Genomic DNA, 24044 nt, shown 5'->3' on the forward strand with positions numbered 1-24044 from the left:
GAGGTCAGTTTGAAGTTGCACAGCCAATCGCAGAGCGGCGTCCACACCCACCCATCTTTCTCTCTGTCTCCCTGCCCCACTTAAGTGCATCCGGGAGGTGGGACCCGTGCGGGTTCTGGCACGTGAAGTGGAGGCTTCCCTCTTTGGAACCTGAGGTGCTGCCCCTCCCCACTGCACGTGACTGGCAGTTCTCAGGTGCTGGCTCCACATCCGGGAACTAGAGCGCCACCGCCACCGCCACCACCGAAGCAGAGCCTGGCGGGCTCGGTGACCATTTATCCCTTGTCCTTTCAATACAGCGCTGGACTTTCTCATTATGCAGTCCAGCTGTGGGAGACTGAGTGTGTCAGACACTTCGCTGGCCAATGTGTCCCCTGCAAAAGGGTTTGCTAAGGCAGGAGCAGTGCCAAGGAGGCATGCGGGGCCACACAGTGGAGTTACTAAGCAGAAAACTAAACCACGAGCCGAGGGAGCTTCCCTGGGCTCGAGTTTCTTCCTCTGTAAATAATTGTAATCATCTCTCCCCTGCTTAGTCCATAAACCTGTTTACTGTGACACTGGCACCATAACCAGAGAGTTGTTGGGAAATACGTGGACGTGTGAGGACGCGTGGGGTTGTTTTCCCTGGCTACCTCCTCTACCATTTTGCTTCCGTCTGTCTGGTTTTCACAGCCGGCTCAGGTTTGTGAAACCTCTTTGTTCATCGAACTGGTAAGTTCTTCCTCCCCAGTTCTAAGCTCCTTGTCATTCAGCAGTTCCCTTCTGCCCTGCCTTTACAGGTTCACACAAAAGGCTCTCTCTGCCACTTGGAACTGAAGTGGGGGGGGGGGGTCAAGTTCCTGTAACCTCTTCTGGAAGACAAGCTTTTCTTTATCTTAGACTTGGGAGCTCTTCTGAAGAACCTGTAATCTGTGGTGGCTTCAGGGCTGATACCTGATCCAGCCACGAATGTCCCCAAGGCTTTCAGGGAAGTCATGCAGAAAGCTCCCCTCTTGGAGTCGGGAGCCGCACCCTCCCAGGCTCTTCCACCTTCTGCTGATGTCAGCGCAAGAATGGGTGCAGCTTGGAGGCGGAGGCTGCAGACGCCAGAGTTCAGCAGCCGCCTCTGCCACTGACGAGCTCCTTGACCCTGAGAAGGGCAATGTCTGTTTCTCTAGTTTTCTCACCTGCACAATCAGGGTCGTAATATGATCTACCTAGTAAGGATGCTATGAAAGTGAAATGTGACAATAAAGCATGAAGTCTAGGCCCTGACACAGGGAAGCAACTAGAAATGTACTCAGAGAGAGAGAGAGAGAGAGAGAGAGAGAGAGAGAGCAAATCCCCGATATCAAAAGTCACAGGTTAGTAAGAGGTAGCGAAATGAAGGCAAACTTCTAATTTCCACTCCAGAGCCTTTGCTCCGGTCCCATATACATCACCCATTGTTGTGAGTAGATCTGTTCTGTCTGAGACAACTTATACTTGCTCACCTTGAGAGGTGAGGAGATCTTTTACAATTCATAGAATTACTGCAAACTTGAACTTCTTAGGTTTTCGATGCCCCCCCCCCCATTTCTAATAAGCTTTTGAGCACCTTGGAACTCTCCAGCAATGAGAAGTGGAGGTACAGGAGCACACAGTGAATGGGAGGAAGCAAGGCTGTTGCTTGATGTTCCTGGTCCATCTGAAAGTGTCACGGGTCTACAGTTCCCCTGCACCTACCCTCAGCTGGAGACATTGATCCCCCATTATCTCCTAGAAATTTTTCATTCATTCCTGTCAAACAAAAAGAAATACAAGTAAATCTCTGATAAAGCAACTTTTGTTTATTGAGAATACACAAATAAAAGGATTGTGGGCTAGGAAATACATGCACTGAACTGGTAAGTCCACGGAACAAGAGAAAGGTTGGAGTTCTATTAGGGACAGAGAAAAGCTAAGTGTGGTGTGTTGAAAGCAAGCACACTGGCACTGGTGGTGTCGGGGAGAGCTGGTGAGCTCTGATCAGCGGATGGTTGCAGCTACTTAGTAAAACGAGTCCTACGTCATCAGTCTGTTTTGTTGAGTAAGTGTTCTTGTTTAGGTGGTTAGCTGTCCTTGTGCTGCAAGCTGACCCTGTGGTAGTTCCAGCTAGCAGGCCAACCTGGTGTGAGACCCCTCCCTTCATAGCCTTCCCAGCTCCATCTGTCAGGTTTGACAGAGCCCTCTCCACTTGGAATCTGACTGTGCTCACTTGCCTCCATTTGTCTCCTTCCATCTGAGATCTTTTCTAGTCTATCCTTCCTCCACACGCTGCCTCCATGATTTTGCTGCGGTTCAGTTTTGTTGACATCACTTGTGTTAAAAATGCTCTGATCTCTCCTGAATGTTTACCCTTTTAATTTGGAAGTCTCCTGTGGGGCACCCAAGGTCCTTCCTGACTGACATCAGCCAGACTTCCAGATATACCATTCCTTCCATAAATGCTGGGTCTCAGACAGAACTGTCTTCATCACCCTAAATCTACCTAAGTGCTGATTCTTGACATATAGTAGGTCAAATCTGAGTCAGTACTTTGGGACTATTTCTGGAAGATTTTTTAGTACATAAATTACATATTTCTATTCAAAGTGATGTATACAATTTTATCAAACTAGACTTCAGAGATAACTCTTTGAGGCCTGAATCTCAAATCAGGTGCCTAATGAGCGCGATCAGCCCTTAAAATTTGTGCTCAAGTCAATTTTACTGCCTTTTACAAATAGTTCATGGAATGGTACAGAGAAGGATAATAAAAACAGATGAATTTGTCTCCACCATTGCCTCATTTGCCTGATCAACAAAAAGCAGTTTAGATACATAAACAGGATTCCCAGGAAGAAAAATAATTTGCACAAGGTCAGATGTGTTGATGATTTGTTGAAATCCTAACCCCAGCATGCATGGGAGAATGTGATCTTACTTGAAGATATGATCGTTGCCAATGTAGCTAAGAGGAGGTCATACTGGAGTAGGGTGGGTCCCTAATTGAAAATGACTGGTACTTATAGAAAGACAGAGATGTGAAGGTACAGAGACCAGGGGTGGTACCATGTTAAAACAGATACTGCATGCTCTCTGCTGTGGCCCAGGAAGGCAGTGGAGGATGGCCCAAGTGCTTGGTCCCTGCACCCCATGGGAGACCAGGAGACGCACCTGGCTCCTGCCTTTGGATCAGTGCAGTGCGCCGGCTGCAGCGTGCCAGCCATGGCGGCCATTGGAGGGTGAACCAATGGCAAAAGGAAGACCTTTCTCTCTGTCTCTCTCACTATCCACTCTGCCTGTCAAAAAAAAAAAAAAAAAAAAAAAGACAGATACTGCTGCCATAAGTCAAGGAACACCTATGGCTACAAGAAACTGGAAGAGATGGGGAAAGATATTTCTCTATAGGTTTCAGGGAGAACATATCTCTGCTGATACCTTGATTTTAGACTTATGGCCTCCAGAATGGTGGACCAAAAAGTTTCTGTTTTTCTAAGTCATCTAGTCATCACACTTTGGTATGGCAATTCTAGGAAACTCTGGGAAATACACAGGCAAGTGAGTTTCAGTTTAGAGACAGTATAGTGTTCTATCTGATTTCCCTTTCTCCTCTCTAGATAGATCAAGTTGGGATGACAGAGAGAGAGAAGAGTAGAAAGAACTGATTCATGTGAATATAGAGACTGAGAAGTCTCAAGATCTGTAGTCAGGGGCCAGTGCTGTGGCTTCATAAATTAAGCAATTAATATGCCATTTTAACAAAATAAGTAATATCACAAAATCATCACAATATATGCATCATATGTGTATGATAAAATTCAGCATTGACTGCTATCTTAATTCACAGCAAATCAAGAATAGAAGAGTGTCTAACACAAGTCAACAGCCAGTTTCATACTTAATAGTGAAATATTAAATCACTACCCCTTAAAATGATATTCCTTGAAAGGATAAGTCCATTACTATTTTAGTTCAATATTGTATTGGCAGACTTAGCCATTGAGTTGAAGGCAAGAAAAGGAAATCAAATGTTCACAGATTAGAAACAAATGAACGAAAATGTCAGTATGTGTTGTGAGCACATACTTTGAAAAGAAATTAGCAATAAACGATTGTAATTACTTTAGTAGAGAAGTTGCTAGATAAAATATCAACATAAAATAAATTCATTTCTATAAATTTTCACAAGAAATGATAAAACTGAACTTTGGTGTTGTGTGAAGAGAGAATTTTCAAGATTATTCACAGAAATGTCAAAGATGCAGTGACATCATAAAAGGAGTTTTGTGCTCTTAAATTAATGAGAATAGAAAGACTGATTTCCTTTTTCTTTCCCTTTCTCGTTTCCAAGGAAACATGAGTACAGGCAAGAAATTGATGCACAATACAAGAGCTATGGGTGGGGGTATAGCAGGAAAGGTAGGCGAAAGCCCGGTCCTGGAAGTCTCACCATATGGAGACAATGAAGCTTCTCCCGTCAGAACAGAGATCATAAAGCTTAATGGAAGCAGAGAGTGAAGTAACGTGATCAACCCTGGTCGAAGCCTTGGGAGATGTCACACTGATTTACATAGTATTCCCATAAGTTTTCTGTAAGTATGATTCCACTTAGCATTCCAGCAAGGAAATGTTACAGAGCTTTAGAAATCTTTATCTCCTTGTTTGTAGTCTGTTGAGGACTGCCTAATTGGGTTCCCAAGGAAGCTTCAGTGTATTGCTGGTATGGAGCATATTTATTTGTTTCCTGAGATCAGTAAGGGCCTGAGTCATAGACCAGAAAATTTCTTTATTTTCTTTATTTATTTGAAAGTCAGAGTTACACAGAGAGAAGGAGAGGCACAGAGAGAGAGAGAGAGAGAGGTCTTCCATCCACTGATTCACTCCCCAGTTGGCTGCAATGGCCGGAGCTGTGCCAATCCGAAGCCAGGAGCCAGGAACTTCTTCCGGGTCTCCCACACAGGTGCAGGGGGTCTAAGGACTTGAGCCATCTTCCACTGCTTTCCCAGACCGTAGCAGAGAGCTGGATCAGAAGTGGAGCAGCCAGAACTTAAACTGGCGCCCATATAAGATAACGGCACTGCGGCGGTGGCTTTACCTGCTACGCCACAGCGCCGGCCCCCAGAGAATTTCTAGGTAGGAGGAATCTGCTTTTGAATGGACATGGACACTGTGGTGTTTCCCCCACATCCTCACCAGCCCATCAAGGCAGGTGTGATAGAAAAGAACACAGCCTAGGGGAGTACACATTAGTCCTCTCATCACCTCCCCACCCCAACCTCCAAGAGTTAGATGCGAAAGTACAGTTAGTCATCTCTCTAGAACTTTCCTGCATTTCAAAACATACATATGGAGAATGGAGCCCAGAGGGTGGAGAGACAAGTAGATGTAAAATAAAATCGCAAGATCATAGTCAAAGTCTACACTATTATGAGACTTTTTCACAGTCACTTTTACTTTCTTTTTAACCTATTTATTTAAAATTTTATTTATTTAAATTTTTATTTGAAAAGCAGAGAGACAGAGAAAGAGAGACAGGTGGAGAGAAATCTTTCATTTGAGGGTTTACTGCCCAAGTGCCCTCAATAGCCAGGACTGGGCCAGGTGAAAGCAGGGAGCCAAGGACTCTATGTGGATCTCCCTTCTGGGTGGCAGGGATCCAAGTACCTGAGCTGTCACCTGCTGCCTCCCAGGGAGAACAGTCACAGAAAGCTAGATTGGAAGCAGAGAAACTGGGACTCAAACTGGCGCTCCAATAGGGGATGCAGGCATCACAAGAAGTGATTCCTTATGTCTAAGCCACAATGCCTGCCCCCACTGTCCCTTTCTGAATTCATTTTTCCATTGCAAATTTGAACTAATGATGCCTCTTCTACTTTGGTAATTGGATGATGGTGAGAGAGGGCTAAATGAAATTGTTGATGTAAAAGAAGCTTTTTGAACCGTCAATCCAATGTAAATATAGTTGATATCACCTTAAAATGGCAGACTCTGAGTGGATTTCCTGCTTCATACTTACAATCCAGACTCAAGATCTGAATGAGAAAGGGAGAGGGTGCCGAGTGCAAGTGAGACTGACTGATTCAGGGAATACAGTCAAGTACAACCAAAGGGGGAAAAACGCCAGTAAATCAGGCGTGAGTGGTTGCAGGTGCTGCCATTTAAGTCTAGGATAAAGTATATAGCATCTTAGAAGGAATCAGATCCATTTCCTTTATGATAAGGAACCAAAACCAAGAAATCTATTGATTTTGAATTTCAGATAGGTATTGAACTTCAGACAGGATTAAGTCATTACCCGGGCTCCAATAGGGATTGTGAATAATTCCATTTCTATTTCTAAACTGCCACTGGTTAGCTATGTGAACTTACACAAGAAATCTATCTTTGCAAGAATTCCACCTCAAGAAAGAATTGGAGACTGATTAGGAAGAAAGGCAGTGCTTGAGACATACTGATTTTTTTCCACCCTAGTCTCCCGCTATGTTTAGGATCATGAACTGTTTATAATACGTGAATTTTAAAGTCCTGAAGTGAGAGATCTCAAACTTCAATTTAGGCCTGGATTGGCTTTTCAACTTTGATCTATGGTTTAGGTTGCAAACATTTCCTCCTCAAATCTTGTTTGGTCAAACTTGGTAAAATTGCAGTTTCTGACTTGCAGTGAGAATTCTCTGTCACACACACACACACACACACACACACATACATCTAAATAAACACACATACACATAGATATAATGAAATTGTGTAATCATTTGCAGCAAGGCTAGAAAACAGTTGGAACAATCTTTGCAGGACCTACAGCTTAGAGACCAAGAGTATTTATATAACAAAAATTTAAGAAAAGAAATTTACTTACATTTGTCATCATAGAAAGCAAGTGGAGGCATATCAAATGTGGAAATAAAGGTGTTTACTCAAGCCAAATTGAGTATGGCTGGCTGAGAAACATACATTCTGGCTGCCAAGAATAAGTGCTCCCAAATGGCCTCTGAGGGGTGGGCACTGTGGCTCGTGGGTTAAGTTGCTGCTTGGGGTGACTGCCAACCCATAGTGTAGTGCCTGCTTTGAGTCCTGGCTCTTGATCCAGCTTCCTGCTAGGCAGTGTATGATGGTCCAAGTACTTGGATTCCTGGCACTCATTTGGGAGACCTGGATGGATTTCCTGGCTCATGGCTTTGGCCTGTCCTAGCCTTGGTTGTTGCTAGTATTTGAGGCGTAAGCCAGTGAATGGAAGATCTCTTTCTCCCTCTCTCTCTCCTTTCTCTCACTGTCATTCTGCCTTTCAAATAAATACATTTTTAAAAATAAATAAAAATAAACCTAAACTAAAAAAAATGGCATCTGAGCAACTTGAATATATAGACAGAAAAAAAAAAAAGAGGAACAAAGGGGGGTTATCATAAATTGCTTATTTCAATTACATTAACAAAAACAGCACAACAGGCAGGCAAGGTGGCTCGGTGGGTTAAGCACTGCTTGTCATGCCAGCATCCCTTACCAGAGTGCCGGTTGGAGTTCTGGCTTCCCCACTTCTAATCTATCCAATGATGGTGCAAGTGCTTGGTCCCCTGTCATCCATGTGGCCTGGAGGGAGTTCCTGGCCCCGGCTTTTGCCTGGCCCAGTCCTGACCATTGTGGTCATATAGAAAGTGAACCAGAGGATGGAGAATTTCACTCTTTCTCTGTCTCTCCTTCTCTCTCTGATGTTTTGCCTGTCAACAAACTAATAAATCTTTAAAAACAAAAACATAACACAAGCTGCTGTTGCTTACTTATGATAAACATTCAAGAGAAATATTAATAAGCAGGAACATGTGCAATATCTGAGTTATTTATTGTCCAAATGGCTTGAGCTAGCTGGCAAGGATTAACCAATACTTCAGGGTCTTACATGACTAACTAGGGTCTCGGAGCTTCATTTTCCCCTGGGCTGGGGATTTTTAGTGATCCTCAATCTTTTCTGGTTTTAAACTCCATTCTCACATTGAAGTTGCTTCAGCTATAGATAAGAGGGGTGAGATTAGGTGAAGCAGACGGGAAAGCACTGGGATAGGACTGTCTGAAGAAGTAATTACCGCTTCCAGATTGGCTGCAAGCGGGATGTGGTGGTGCCTACGGGGTCTGAGCAACTTGGGATTTTAACACACACTCAGATGTATGAAATGGTTGTTTGATGTTCTCAGTGGGTAGATGTTAACTGACTAACTACCTCCATCTCTCCTCTGTATTCTCTGGTCCTTGTGTTATCAACTCCACATTCTTCAGCTTACTTGCAAATAGAAAATGATAAGTGCTGATGTGCAACCCAGACAAGGTTTATTGAGGCATAAGCTTGAGCACAAAGGAGAGAGCTTGTGGGAATAGGTTTCCCCAACTGGCTCCCGGACAGGAGCTGAACGGGCACTTCTATTGCCCTGGGAAGGCGTGGCGGTTCCCACTCAGGGCACAGCGCTTTGATGTGCATCCAGCCTGGAGTTCTGGCGAATCCTCCTTGACAAACAACATTGCAACATTTCAGCTTGTGCCCAGCTTGGTGTTTTTGTGCAGGTGCTATCGGTGTTTTGCACACAACATACTCAGAATGGTGAGGTTGCTCAAAACCACCACACAAGAAGGTCCTATAGAGGTCACGTTAGGCTCTCCTGGGCATGTGTGCAGGTCAGGGAAGACCCTGGCAGGGTAGTGGTATTTTTTTTTTTTTTTCCCTTTAGGATTTGGCTGTTCCTTGTTCCTGATTGGTTTGGAGCTGGAGCTGGATCGATAATTAGGTTAAGAGGGGCTAGGTTTAGTGAGTCCTATTCCATCCTGTCTTACTTGTAATTAAATTTAGGACATGTCAGGATTTCTCTCTGATCACGATAGATAACCTAAAGCAAGGGAGGTGGCATCTCAAAGTTAGCACAGTTGGCCTCCAGGATCAAGAATCTAATCCAAACAGTTGTACTTTGAAGAAAGCAAAAGCTTCAGCTCATCTGAGAGATTCATTCGCAGGAGGAGCTATGGAGAGGGAAGACTAGGAAGGAGGCGACAGCATGCCAGCAGAGCCTTGATGCCAGGCTGCAGATCCTGGAGTTGAGGCCGCAGTAAAGTTGTTATCATCAGCGGCTCTTTATCGGTGAAGGGATACCTTCAGATAGACGGGTGGGGTTTCCTGTGGGGTGGAAGAAAAAAGCGTTGAAGGGGGAAAGCCTAGAAGAGAGAAGACAGGAAGAAGATAGGTTCACCCTTTGGGAAAGAAAGACGCGTGGCTCTGGGGAGAGGCCCGAAGAGGAGCAGCACCCGGAGAAACCGCCCTGGGGATGTGACGTGCGCGGTCTTCTCTGTGGCCTCCCTCTGAACCCGAGCTCCCCAGATGAGTTCTTGCTGCCAGGGGAACTGGGAAAGCAGGACGCAGAGACTGGAAAGACCCGGATGGTAGGCCCATGTGTCTGCCCATCAAGGTGGAGTGTCTGTTGAACGATTCTCTTCCAGTTTAGAAGTTAGCGTTTGTGTGATGAGCAAAGATAGGGTGGAAATCAAAGAATTAGTGAGTCCTATTCCATCCTGTCTTACTTGTAATTAAATTTAGGACATGTCAGGATTTCTCTCTGATCACGATAGATAACCTAAAGCAAGGGAGGTGGCATCTCAAAGTTAGCACAGTTGGCCCATCAAGGTGGAGTGTCTGTTGAACGATTCTCTTCCAGTTTAGAAGTTAGCGTTTGTGTGATGAGCAAAGATAGGGTGGAAATCAAAGAATTTATAACATCAGGGGACGGTATGTAGTAAGTCTACCAACACAGACACGTGACGTTGACTAAATGAGTTTTCTATCTGAGTGTCAATTTCTACATCTGTTAGATTGACAGGGGCTATTTACCTTGGGTCAGGCTCAGTGTGAAGAGTTTACGCAAATAATTGTTTTTATTTTTTACAAGTTAGCGCGGTGAGGCTCATGTGATTCTCCCAATCTTACACAGGAGGAGTGGAGTCAAGAGGGCAACTTTCCCAAGAGCATTTAGCTTGGGAAGGATGAGGAAGGGAAGTGTGTCTGGGGCTTGATATTCTACTCCTGGTGACTGTTTGAACTCAGACAGAGCAGGGCGCTCAGGAGAGCCAGCAGGAAAGCTGGAGGCCTAAAGAGCTTTGGGAGATTTGTGGCTGGGGCGGCTGTCTTTGTTCTGGGCTCCTGTCCCTAGATTAGAAGCCTCTGAGAAGAGATCAGAGGTCCAAGGGTAACACAAAGCTTCTGTTTTCTCAGAGAGCTCATGAATGCCCAGACTCCACTAGCCCTGAGAATTAAATCCCGATCAGACTTGGGTTTTTAAGGCGGTGAAGGCAGCTTTTTGTGTGACCCTGGAAGAGGCAGAGCTGGTGGGGGCTGCTGGTTGGAAAGGAACCAGCAAAGCTAAGCCAGCAGTGCAAATCCTGTGAGAGGAAGGGCAGGAAAGCGGGAGGGATAAATGGAAACAAACTCCAGCTTGTTGACTAATCCACGGATTTTTCAGCGTCTCTTTGTTATTTCGTTAGAGCCCGGGAGTTTCTGAATCCACCCCTTTCTTGTTGTTCTAAAGCATTAGGAACAGCCACTGCACCCCAATGCTTGCCCTTGTGGTTATCATTTTGCTGCCTAAGTTATCATAGGTGATAACGTGATCAAATATTTAGTTACAGCATAAGGTTGCCAAGTCTGTAATAAGTTTTATTGCCACTTCTGCTCCCTGAGAGGCAGGCAAATGGGAGTGGATTTAGGACAAACATTTGAATAAATGGATTTGGGACAAAAGTTTGAATAAATTATATAATAAGAAAATCCTTGCACAGACTAAGGAAGATAAAATACCATAAATTTAAGAATTTAATCCCACTTTTTGAAGGCCCAAATTGGGAGGGGGGGAATGTGAGTTATTAAATTTTTTAATAATTTATTTGGCAGAGTTAGATAGTGAGAGAGACAGAGAGAAAGATCTTCCCTCCATTGGTTCACCCCCCAAATGCCCACCACAGCCAGAGCTATACCGATCGAAGCCAGGAGCCAGGTGCTTCCTCCTGGTCTCCCATGCGGGTGCAGGGCCCAAGCACTTAGGCCATCCTCCACTGCCCTCCCTGGCCACAGCAGAGAGCTGGACTGGAAGAGGAGCAACCGGGACTAGAACCGGTGCCCATATGGGATGCCGGCGCTTCAGGCGGAGGATTAACCAAGTGAACCACAGTGCTGGCCCGGAGTGATTAAGTTTTTAATCAATTCTAGGTGATATTAACTTGATGAAAAATGCACAGATTTGTCAAGAATATAAACAAAATGCACATTAAGTATGCTGAATACAATGGTATGGTGAAGGGAAGGGGTTGGGAATCAAAGGAGATAAAATGTAAGAGAGAAGGGTACTTGCAAGGGAAAATGATTATGAATGTAGGAGCAGGATTAGCTCAAACATTAGCACTTATGGTCCAAAAGACAAAACCAGACAAGAGGGAGGAAGGTCTTGGCCACCCTCGCATGAGGTGAGTTGGGATTAAATATGTTATTTATATGAAAAGCCCAGAAATTCTTAGGGCTCCAGGTCTGCATTCCTCCACTACTCCATAATTTTAGCCAGAACTATTCGTCATTGGAAACTACCACTGAGTGGATGAAGCTTGTATGCGGCTTGAGAGGCAAAGCATCTTTATTCTTAGAGGAACCATGATTCTTCTGTGGCCCTGGGGCTTCTGGGAGATGATGAAGCCTGCCTGAAGATTCCTACAAATTTATAATTAGTTCAAAATAAAAAAGTTCAGAAAAAGTTATTCACTTTAAAAATCAGTACATTCAGAATGGCAGATTCTCCTTCAAAAAGTTGCCACTGTTTGTACTTTGCATCCTCCTCCTGGTGTGGAAGAACATCCAGTACCACGCTGCACCCAGGCTGGGTACCACCATTCCTTTCATCTTTTGCCAATCTGATAAATACAGAATGCACCTTTTTTTATTTATAGTCCTCTGATTACTGGAGAAGGAGAACATTGTATCCTACCACAAATGCTGTTTGGTTTCCTGTCTAGTGCCCATTTTTCTTGTGGTCTGATAGTTTTTTCTTGTTGATTTACATGCACTTGAAAGCATTTGTATAATGAACATAGTAACTCATCGCCTTCACATAGATTGTGAACATTCCCCGACTCAGACCAATTTTCTCCCAGCTTTCTTAGTTGGTCTAGTCTTTGAGATATATATATATATATATATATATTTAGATCTCAAACAATAATATTAGGAATATTGGGAGGCTGAGTCAGCACCAAGCCACTGCAGTCCCCTCAGGAAAGACAATCATCATTAAAGACTGTCAGAATTGGTAGGAGGCCCAGGTCCTCATCGCACTGGTGAGCTCTGAGCGCTCCCGGGGGTGTGCGTGGGTCAGGATGTGGTCTGAACTCTATCATCCTCAAGCCCCGCTGGAGTGGCAGGGAGCCTGCGCCCGGGGATTGGCCTGTGTGGGCTTGGGCTACTTTCTGCCCAGGCATCAGATGACCACAGAGGAGGTCGAGGACCTCACACACTATGGATCTGCAAACAGTAGTCATGGCTGCACAATTAAGAGCCTCCCATCTTGTCCCCTTTCTCCTGGCTGGCTTAGTGCTGACAGATTCCAAGCCAGAGAAGATGAAGGTGAGTGAGCCAGCCTCAGAGAGGGTGCAGCTGCTTCTGTACTGCATCTAGGCCTTTCCCTCCAGTCCTTGCAAAAAATCCAACCTTTGTTTTCTTCTTTGTGGGGTCCCAGGGACTTTTCTTCCCTTCTCCTTGAATCTTCTTGCTCTTGTAAATGGGCGTTCTTTGAGCTGAATATGTGTAAGGAGAAAAGGGTCTCCTTACTGTGGTCCTTTCTCCCCTCGTTCTCCAAGTGTCAGGGCAGTCACATCCGTGTCTGCATCAGAGCTGGGTCTGAGCTATGCACCAGTCAAGGTCTGTGTAGGTAGGGATCCCGGTGTGAAGAGAGACTGAGCTAAGTCATTTCAGTTACCACTCAGCAAAAAACCCAGGGGGAGGAGGGAAAAAAAAAAGCCAATGTGGAAGTTTTAGGGATAGAGAAAGTCGGAGACGTATCAGAGAAACAACAGACTCATGGAAAACATAGTTCGAGGCCTACAGCAACTGGATTTGAAGTCCGGTGTCTTGGATTCTGGCCTTAGTTCTAGCCCCAATTCATGACTCAGCTGTTTATTGAAGAAACGTATAGGTATGGCAGTAAACAGGGAAATTCAGGGAGGAGAGTGATGAATGACACCTTTTGAATTATAAAGTTAGGGGCAACCAAACTTTCCTGCACATAGCAGGTTGCCACCGTTTGGCCTTGGAGTCACTTCACCTTGGTTAGTCTCTGGCTTCTTATTATAATTTTGTGGGCAACAGATTCTACCTTATGAGTGGGTGAGCACACAATTCCAATGCCTATAGTGTGTTCTAAAAAAGGGAGCTCAGGTGAGTCCCTTCCCCCCAGTCCCTGGCTCTAAAATAAATTAGTCCATTTCCTGGAAGACTTTTCAGAAATGATTTGATTTTTGTGTTGCCTAGTGCTGCCTGAATGTGTGTGGAGACTCCAGCTGTAGAATTTGCTTAATAGAAGCTGGGTCTAGAGTGTTGGAGACATTTCACACAGATCTAATAATTTTGCAATAGCAATCAATGTTAGAAATAAGCTCCTATATACTCTACCCAACATAATTTTCATTGCAGTTACAAAAAAATCAAATTCTTAAAAATATTTATTTTTGAACCAGTTTTCATAGGGATAGGAATGGATGCTTTCATTTAATGTTTTCTTTGTATGTGTCAGTTTTGTTGGTGAGTGCATGAGTATAACATTTTAGGAAAAGTTACAAAATCAGTAGCCAGTCATTAACTGCCATAATCAAATATGAGTGAGGCTACATGTGACAAAAAAAGGTTTTGGAGGCTAAAATGACAAAGAGCATAACACAAAATGGTGGGAGCACTTGTGGGAGGAAGAAATCACATTTTGATACAGGAAGCCAGAGAGCAACTCCAGAGGGAAGCGCTGGCTTTTATACCAATCTTCTCATGAGAATGACCCAGGGTTCCTTGAGAAATACCTTAAACTCTAGAAGGCACCTGCACAATTTAATGAAGAACCTCCCACTAAGCCCCCAAAGTAACATCCAAACCACAGAGAACCTCCATAAAGAGACTTTCTTCCTTCCCCAGATTCCAGACTGAGTAGCTACAATCTGGGTGCAGCTGACAGAATTAGTGGACTTACGGGGTTGGAAAAGTTGGGTTTGGTTTGGTTTTGTGTTCCTCCTTCTCTAGGCAAGGGCAGATGGTGTTTGACCAAAATCCTTTCCATTCCACCACTTTTCCTGGAAGTCTAATTTAATCTTAGTTTCAGTCTGGACCTTCCTTATCAGAAAATGGCTTTCTTTCTCTAGCCAGTTCCCCCTTGCTTTGTCTAACTGGATGGTTTGGACATATAGCTTCTTTTTCATACTTCCTGTTTGATACGCCCTGTAGCTGGATGGGAAGTGGAGCAGCCGGGTCTCGAACCAGCGCCCACATGGGATGCCACTACGCCACAGCGTCGGCCCTGGATTTTCACAATATTGATTTGCAAGAGTATCATCTGAGTGAGAGGCAAGGGAGAGAAAACTATGCAAGGCAGGGATGATACTGGATTTTAGAATGTTAAACTTGAAAAGTCCCTTGAGGGTCTAATAGGAATCTAGATGAATACATTCGTTTCATTCATGGGGAAACTAAGGGCCATTGATGAGAACTGCTCAGGTTCACAAAGAAATTTAACAATAGAGCTGGTTTCTGATTCACAGGCCGGAGTTCCTTCCACTCTAGCATGCTGATAAGTGGGTTAAAAAATCAGGTAATGGCTGGCGCCATGGCGTGGTGGATAAAGCTGCCACCTGCAGTGCCAGCATCCCATATGGGCACCAGTTCGAGACCTGGCTGCTCTACTTCCCATCAGCTCTCTGCTGTGGACTGGGAAAGCAGTAGAAGATGGCCCAAGTCTTTGGGCTCCTGCACCTGTGTGGGAGACCTGGAAGTAGCTTCTGGCTCCTGGCTTCCGAGCCTGGCTTCAGATCAGCTCAGCTCTAGCCATTGCGGTCATTTGGGGAGTGAACCAGTGGTTGGGAGATCTCTCTCTCTCTCTCTCTCTCTCTCTCTGCCTCTGCCTTTCAAATAAAAAAATAAATATTTTAAAAAAGAAAGTAAGTTAAAAAACCTATGGAAAGAGAAGTAACTAGGCCTTCCCGAAATACATCAGCTATATCAGCAATTTAAAACCTGTCTTTGTCTAAGACAGGTAGGATGCCTTCAATCCAAAGCCACAGTGTAGCCTCATTTTCACAGAACGTGTGGATAGAAGACCTCTCTCTCTCTCTCTCTCTCTCTCTTTCTTTCCCTTTCCTCTCTCTCTGTGTAACTATGACTTTCAGATAAATAAATAAATCTTTAAAAAGAGAAAAGAAAAACAATGTGTGGCCCTTACTCCCAGGTCATGGCATTCCACTCTTTTCCACGTAGCCTTGCTTTTCTCGGTATCCTTGCCAGTGTAATAGGAACAGGCTTGACTACTTGTTGCTCAAAAAGCAAAACAAAACAAAAAAACACCACATTAGATTTTTAACAGTCTTGTCACTGATACCTTATACAGTTCTTGCTTGTTTTGTCAGTCTCATTTAATACAAGAATACTTCAAAAAAATTCATGGAAATGGAATTCAAAGATGCTTGTTTTGGTACAAAAACTTTTTAAATACATGCATATGAGAGGTCTTCAAAAAGTATATGAAAAGTGCTTGCTAGGAAAAAACTGTGTATGAATTTGTATCAAAATGATCTTGGGACCTGCATTGTGGGTGCAGTGGGCTAAGTTGCTGCCTGTAATGGCAGCATCCCACATTGCAAAGCTAGTTCTGGGTTGCTCCTTTTCCAAATCAGCTGCCTACTAATGTGCCTGGGAAAGCAACAGAGGATGGCCCAAGGACTTGCACTTCTGATACTCAGGTGGGAGACCCGGCTGGAGCTTCAGGCGTCTGGCTTTGGCCTGGACCAGCCCTAGCTGGTGCCAGCAGAGAAAAGACTTCTATTTCTCTCTCTCTCTCTCTCTCTCTCTCTCTTCCTCTCCCTTTCTGTCCCCCTTTCTCCCCCTCTCTTTCTTCTTCTCTCTGTCACTCTTCTTTTCAAATAAATAAATAAATCTTAAAAAAATTATTTAATTCCATTTCTATGAGCTTTTTGAAGTCATTTCACATATCTATTATTCTCCAAGTGCTTTGAAAGATTACCAAGATGTGAGGAATAGTTGTTACTAATATTACCATTATAAAAATCTTCCAGATGAATTGTTACAAAGATGTGAAAGGCACCATCTACAATTATGAGGCATTCACTCTTAATGGAAAGCAACGCATCCAGTTCAAGCAGTATGTGGGAAAATACGTCCTCTTTGTCAACGTGGCCACCTACTGTGCACTGACCTCTCAATATCCTGGTAAGAATTTAAAGCTGTATGAGTAGTGGTAACATATGGGCCGTAAAGCCTGAGATACTTTTTATCTGGCCACTTAATGGGGGAAAAATTTGCTGACCTCTTCCTTGAGCCTTGCAATTGCTTTGCCTGAGATTCTGCTCCCCGAACCAAAATTCTCTCAGAAGATTACAGAAGTTTCCTTGGCAACGACAAAAGAGAGGATCCATGTTTTCGAGACTTTTCTAGGAGGAATTAGAGTAACAAGCAAAGGGGAAAAGGAACTTCAGACCTGGGGTGACATTTGTCTGGGTTAAGGCAGGTGATGCAGGCTGTACTAGAGGCAATACTCCTTCTCAACTCCCTGTTCAGGCTCGCTCAACTCTTCCCAGGGATGTAATTCTCCCTGTTTATTATTCAAGGAGGAAGTTTTCTCTCCACAATTTAGACCATTGGTTTAAAAGCCTATGAATAATGAACAGGATGGGTTATATCAGAGACAGATATATTTCATATATTTGATCTAATTAAGCATGCCATCTTTTGTTTTTAAATATATTTTGAAGAAGCTATACATTCTCAAGGCTCAAAACTCAAAATAAATAAATATGTTTAAAGGAAAATTTCTTTTCACCTCTTTCCCCTTCCTTCAGATGACCAATAGTATCATGTTTTTAAAACTTATGGGTAGATTCTTTTTTCTGCTTCTCCCCTTTTCCTCCAGTTAATTATGTTGTAAAACCATGTGCTACTTTTTTTTTAATTGAATAGAACTCTTTCAAGTTCAGCCTGTTCTCTCATTTTTTTCTTTTTATTTATTTTTTAAAGATTTATTTATTTATTTGAAAGTCACAGTTATATAGAGAGAAGGAGAGGCAGAGAGAGAGAGAGAGAGCTTCCATCCACTGGTTCACTCCTCAATCGGCAGCAACAGCCAAAGCTGTGCCAATCTGAAGCCAGGAGCCAGGAGCTTCTTCCAGGTCTCCCATGTGGGTGCAGGGGCCCAAGGACTTGGGCCATCTTTTACTGCTTTCCCAGGCCATAGCAGAGAGCTGGATTGGAAGCCGAGCATCCGGGGACTCAAACGGGCACCCATAAGGGATGCTGGCACTGCAGATGGAGGGCCTTACCCATGCCATAGCGCTGGGCCCCCTCATTCTTTTTAATATTTATTGAGCCATAATGCATTTACCAATTAATAGGGATTTTAAAAATAGATTTATTCAGTTTCTATTCAGTACGTGACAGATGAGAAAACTGAGGCATAATTGCCCAAAGACTCCAAGACAGGCTTCCTCAGCTCTTGTGTTTTTCCTGGAGGAAATGTTTGCCTGCAATGATGAGAACAAGAGGGAAGAATATGGAAAGAGGTTCTGAAGAAACTGTGGAAACAGCAAAGCAATTTCTATTTTTTTTTTTTTTTTTTAATTAAAAGGCTAAGAGGAGACAGCAAGTGGCCGAGCTGAATCTGAGACTGACTGGTATCTTTTAGGGCATTCTCACAGAAAGGATGAACAGAAATGACTGTCAAAGTCTGAGTAGACAAATTAGTCCACTTCCTGGCCAATGGAGGATGATAGTTGAAGCACATGTTTCTGCAGATCATATAGAATGCTTAGGTAGATTGCACCTGTAACATCCCAAGGACTGTTGAAAGACACCGGGCAGCTCGACTTGGAATTTCTTGGGTTCCTTTTGCCTCTGTCAGGTTCACCTCCATTCCACTCAGAGCGAACCAGCCTGTGCACAGAAGAGCAGCTCAGTTCTCATGGTCCCTGTCCTTTCCTTTGAAAAAGAAAGATTTAATCTCTCTGTTAACATACCAAGGCAAACTAATGGGCAGCATTGTTCCAACCAGGCTTTGTTTAAAGATCACCTGAACTTGGAATAAGAAACATGACTGGACCCCATCAAAAACTTCTCTGAGATGGGACTGATTTTTAAGGAAGGGTCTCTAATCGATTCTGATGTGGTGCAGGTTTGGGAGTACTGCCCTGTAATTACAGGATCTTGAGTGTATTTGAAGATCTGGTGTCTAACTTCACTATGTCACTAACAATCCCTTGAGTCAAGAGACACTCCCCTGCCTGGGCCTTGGCTTCCTTTTCTGCAACATAGGTAACCCCGGGATCTCTCTCTCTACAAGGCAGGGTCTCTAGGCAGGCCACCATGTTGTCCCTTCTCTTCCTGCAGAACTGAATGCACTCCAGGAAGAGCTGAAGCCTTTTGGCCTAGTCGTGTTGGGTTTTCCATGCAACCAGTTTGGAAAGCAAGAACCAGGACAGAACTCAGAGATTCTTCCTGCGCTCAAGTAAGTGCCTGCATACACCCAGCAGGAGACCCCCGGTTACCTTTGCTCCTTCTCCAGGGGTCCTTCTATGTCAGGAACTTTCTGGGTAGATGACAGATTCGTAGATTTAGGGCATCTGCAAGGTTATTTTAACTTTGGCTTGCCCTGTTGGGAGTCTGACAATGTCCAGAAGTTCTTTCTCCACCTCTGGTTATGACCTAGGCAGATGGTGGGGAGTAGAGGTACAGAAAGGCTGGAGGAATGGAGACAGGTTGAAGAACAGGGAAAAATAAAGACAATCAGGAGCCCAAAGTAAAAAAAAAAAAAAAAAAAAAAAAAAAAAAAAAAACAACACAGCTTGTTTCTCTTTCTACCCTTATATGCTTGAGCTTCCTGGGAACATTTGATTCATTGCAGGTATGTCCGTCCAGGCAAAGGGTTTGTGCCCAATTTCCAGCTTTTTGAGAAAGGGGATGTGAATGGTGGAAAAGAACAGAATGTCTTCACCTTCTTGAAGGTAAATGAAGTACTGCGGTAAGGCTCTTCCTCTTGCCTAATATTCCCAGTCCAGAGTTAGTGTGGTGGAAAAGGACACCGTGGCTCTTGCCTGGAAGTGAACTTGATCTTTTTGGAGGAATTCCCTAGATTAGCATAGGAATGTGGGCTTAACCTCTTAGTACCTATGGAGCTTGGGTTATGGGTAATGAAGACAGTTCTGTGGAGTGGCGGCTTTACTAGGACTACCCTGTTTTGGTCATTGGCATCCATTCATTCAAAGTACATTTATGAACTACCTGTTATCTTTAAGGTAGGCTAAATAAGGGTATTAAATGAATATGGTACTGTTCCTACCCTTAATGAATTCATATTGAAAATGGAGACATAGAAATAATGTAGAAAGTTATCATTTATTAAACACTAATTTTTATGCTAGAACTAAAAGGATCCTGAAGATCACTAATTGTTCTTTTTTAAAATATTTATTTATTTATTTGAAAGGCAGAATTGCAGAGAGACAGAGGCAGAGGCATAGAGAGGTCTTCCATCCACTGACTCACTCCTCAAATGGCCCCAACAGCTGGAGCTGGGCCAATCTGAAGCCAGGAGTCAGGAACTTCCTTGGGCTATCTTCTACTGCTTTCCCAGGCCAGAGTAAAGAGCTGGATCAGAAGTGGAACAACCAAGTCTCAAACCGATGCCCATATGAGATGGCACTATATGAGATGGCAGCACTGCAGGCAGCAGCTTTATGTGCTACTCCAGTGCTAGCCCTGGGTGAATTGTTCCTAAATGCTGGACTTTGTACTGGAATTACCCTAGGTTAAAATTTTTATATATCCCCAGTAAATTGAAGAACATAGGTCAGTATCAGGAAGGTTTTATAAATACAACTTGTCTGAATTATTCTACTACCCTTTATTCTAAGATGACCCACATGTAGTTTATTCTTACAAGGCTACTTAAAAAAATAATTGATGAAATGATGGTGTTTCAGTTTTCTTCTTACTTGGTAAAATTTGTATTAGTAACTCTATCTTGGTTTCAAATGATATTTAATGAAATGTAACTGGTCCATGGACCCCCAAGACCTGGGAAAACACATTCTAACCTCTGTCATTCACCTTGCAGGAAAGAATGTAGAAGATTGAGAGGTGACATATCTTAGTCATGGCATCATGATTTTGTGATGAGGTCATGGGAAGAAGGAAAAAGAGGGAGCAGACTTTTGCTGTAAAATCTGTGACACTCTTGGTAGTTGGCACGATGGTGATTCAGAGAATGCACGGGGTTCTTAGGAATGACAGGAAATTAAAGTATCTACGTAGGGAGGGAGGGAGTAGGTTATTGGTGAATGAAAATAGCCTGGATCATCCAAGAGCAGCCATGATGCTCTCGTTTGTCTTTTCCATCTCTCTGTTTCAGCACTCCTGTCCTCACCCTTCTGGGATTTTGGGCTCATTAAGACATATCTCCTGGGAACCCATAGAAGTCCATGACATCCGTTGGAACTTTGAAAAGTTCCTGGTGGGGCCTGACGGAGTCCCTGTCATGCGTTGGTTCCACCTGGCTGAAGTCAGCACGGTCAAGTCAGACATCCTGGCCTACCTGAAGCAATCCAAACCCAAAAAGGAAAGTGGAGTTGGAGGTAACGAAGCACCTGAAGACCTGTTCCAAGGAGAACTACAACAAAATCCAGCTTCTCGCCACATTTTTTCCCCTACTTGGCATCCACTTGACTAAATGACCTCCATTCTGCCAAAGTTTCTGCTCTCCAGCAAGTGTTTATGTTAAGAAGGTTGCTACTGTTCCTCCTAGGTAAAGAATAAAAGAATGGAAACCCTAAATTCTTAGACCTCCGTTACAGATTGAGTCATTCATACTCATCATCCTTCCACAGGAATGGTTCATTCTGCTGTCATAACCAGAAAAAATGTCCTCCTTGACTTTCCACCCCAGAAGTACAGGAATAGTGATGGGGTTATAGTCACATGTTTTACTTTCTAACATGTTTTGTCCCCTTGGACAAATACGGACTGTCAGTTTCCTGCTCTTTTTGAATGTCTTTATCACCCACCAACTTGTCATTTGCCCACGGGAACCCTAAGGTAGAGTGGGACCAAGAACATCACCTCCCATGAACGGTGGGTATTTCCAGGCTGGTGGGACCCAGAGCCTCTCTGTATTGCTCCACATCAACCATCTTATTGTCTAATCTTTACTACAGTAAGGTTAGGGGACCTGGGTAGGAATGCCCTTTATCTTTCAAAGGGTAGGATTTGCCCCTCCCAACCCTAGATCCCTCAACTTTAGAACCAGCCCTGTCACTGTCACCAATAAAATGTGTTGTGCAGCATCTAAGAGCTCTGTGGTGGTCTTTAAATCCTGTCTGGTACTTGCACACTCTCTATTTCTCCCCTCCTGCTCCCTCTCCCACAGCTGGTATATTGCCCACCTGACTCCTTTTACATGCCCAGATGTTTGAAAGGTTGTCACCGCGGGGCTCCTAAGCTGTCATTCTTCTTCAGATGTTAGCTCAGGCCAAGAGTGTCCCCCATCTGGGGAAGCCTACATCAAATGACCAGTCCCTGAGGAGTGTAAGGGTCAAGTCCAGAGCTTCCCAGACGCCCGCAGAGACCCCTCCCAAAGGGTAGGCTGCCCCTTTTGGGGGCTGGCACTGCAGCTTGCTTTTTCCCTCTGACAAATCTTGCATCTCTTCTTTGTCCCTTCTGCCCAGGTGTGGATTCTCAGGTAATATTCTAGAAAGCTTTCTGAACACCAGTCTCCGTCTTAGAGTCTGCTTTCCAGGGAACTCAACCTGCAATTGTTGGTGCCAAAAATGACCTGAAAAAGAAGATGCTAAGATGACATTTTGGAAACTCACTAACAACCCGATGGTGGGGGTTGGGGCACACACAGCCACTGGAGCAAAGTAGCAGAATGATTATAGAACTGTCATCAAACCTGAACTAGCATGGTAAACAGATGGAAGGATACCCACTAGCAAATGGGACACAATATATGCCTGAGAAACATGGGAACAGGTGAAAGTCATAATGTAATAGAATTGGATGCTCCCTGTTAGAGGGAGCTGATACTTTGGAGAGTAGCTCCGGCCATTGTGGCCAATTGAGGAGTGAATCAGCAGATGGAAGATCTCTCTCTCTCTCTCTCTCGCTGTATAACTCTTTCAAATAAGTAAATCTTTGAAAGAAAGAAAGAAAGAAAGAAAGAAAGAAAGAAAGAAAGAAAGAAAGAAAGAAAGAAAGAAAGAAAGAGCTCCAAAGAAAGTTAAATTCCCAACATAGAATTCTGTGTCAGGTTCATGGCTTGATTGCTAAATAGAACCTTGAGACATTGGATGAAGACTTCTGATGCATTAGAATAGCCAAATCCCCCAGGCCTCTTAAAGCTTTTAAAAATGGCCCCTCCCTCCTTGTTAAGGGGTAGCATATCCTTCTTGGTTGATGACAACAACTCTGCCCTAACAAATATTGTGTCCTGTCACCACTCAGCATCTGAGGGTGAGATTCTAAGGGTTCTTGAACAAGGGGAGTGAAGCAGAGTTAGATAAGGAGAGTCATTGATTTGGGAGCATTTTCCTTAAATATAAAATTATTACTGTCAACACAATATACTGAGGCTGCTTCCTGCTTCAAAAAAGAAAAAAAAACTCTTGCTAATGTAGCAGAAATTCCTGGCATATTATAGATTATGGAAATAAGGTATCAATGGCTCGCCATTTTATTTGTATTATTTAATACTTTTAACACAATGCTTTACAATACCTAATCTTTACCTGCAAACTTTCATAGAGGGAAAAAAAAACTCTAAAATGAATTATAAAAAAGTGAACAATGGATTTCTCAAGATGACACTTTAGAAAATGTTCAAATAATTGTCTAATTGTATTACTTCTTTTACTTAGCTTGTGTCCCAGCTACACGTGTAAAACACTGGTTGTTCTGAAGAAAATACAATCTCTTCGGATATTTCAAGGTAGCAAAGTATTTTGAAAAAACAAAGCAGGGAGTGACTGGGTTGGAGCCAGAGGGAGCATTTGAAGAAGGGAGGTCCGCGGAGCTCCGAGCGGGGGCGCTCCGGTGAATTCGAAGCGTCGGAAGACAGGCTCCTGAGAGGAGCGGCAGCCCTGTTGGACACGCAGCCTTTTCAGCTTAATCCGGATGTGCAATCAACACGCCTCCTTTTCATTCAGACGCTTTCAAATAATCTGAATTGAGGAGAAAAGTCTGAGGAAAATCAAAATCCCCTTGATTGCAACCTTCAATCCCTGGAGCACTTGGGTGTTGTGAGCGGGAAGGCTGGGGTCGGCTGATTCGGGGTTCTGTTAATTGCTGCTTTTAATCGCGCTCAGGCAAGCCTTGTATCAGAGGGTGTGTTTTTGTTCGTAATATATAATAACTTAAACAGGATTTTTTACAAAACTATGTACTGGTTATCTGTAAAATCTTTACGTACATGTCCCCAAGTCCTGTAAACGCTGTGGCTCCAGTGGCGCAATCGGTTAGCGCGCGGTACTTATAAGACAGTACGCTTGTGAGCGATGCCGAGGTTGTGAGTTCGATCCTCACCTGGAGCAGTTTTACTGCTCCCGCTCACTTGAGCTTAGAGAGCGAGCCTAAGTTTCTACACCTGCATAGGAAAATGCCCTGTGGTAACACCACGGTGCCCGAAACCCGTTTGCCATTTGTGTTAAAATTCCTTACTGAAAGTCACGGGTAGCAGGTTCCCTACTGTTCTTTTTCGCTGCCTGCCTTCTTCCAATACCTCACAAGTGTTTGGCAGTTG

General features: G+C 43.8%; 1 protein-coding gene and 1 non-coding gene across 3 annotated transcripts; both read left to right on the top strand.

The window, feature by feature from the left end:
• The first annotated feature begins 227 nt into the window (after positions 1-227).
• Positions 228-21080, top strand: GPX5 (glutathione peroxidase 5). 2 transcript variants are annotated; one of them, XM_051855065.2, is made up of 5 exons: positions 228-711; positions 16318-16471; positions 18641-18758; positions 19155-19254; positions 20661-21080. In XM_051855065.2, the coding sequence occupies exons 2-5, from the start codon at positions 16318-16320 to the stop codon at positions 20976-20978; spliced, it is 690 nt and encodes a 229-aa protein (XP_051711025.2). In that variant the 5' UTR covers positions 228-711; the 3' UTR covers positions 20979-21080. The 2 variants fall into 2 exon arrangements, with proteins under 2 accessions (XP_051711025.2, XP_008260640.2); XM_008262418.4 differs by lacking the exon at positions 228-711 and adding an exon at positions 12418-12616.
• Positions 21081-23741: 2661 nt separating this feature from the next.
• TRNAI-UAU (transfer RNA isoleucine (anticodon UAU)) lies at positions 23742-23835 on the top strand. Its single transcript has 2 exons — positions 23742-23779; positions 23800-23835. It is a non-coding gene; the product is annotated as a tRNA-Ile (tRNA).
• The last annotated feature ends 209 nt before the right edge of the window (positions 23836-24044 follow it).

This window comes from Oryctolagus cuniculus, chromosome 5 (genome assembly GCF_964237555.1).
Source record: "Oryctolagus cuniculus chromosome 5, mOryCun1.1, whole genome shotgun sequence".
In the NCBI taxonomy this organism is placed as follows: Eukaryota; Metazoa; Chordata; class Mammalia; order Lagomorpha; family Leporidae; genus Oryctolagus; species Oryctolagus cuniculus.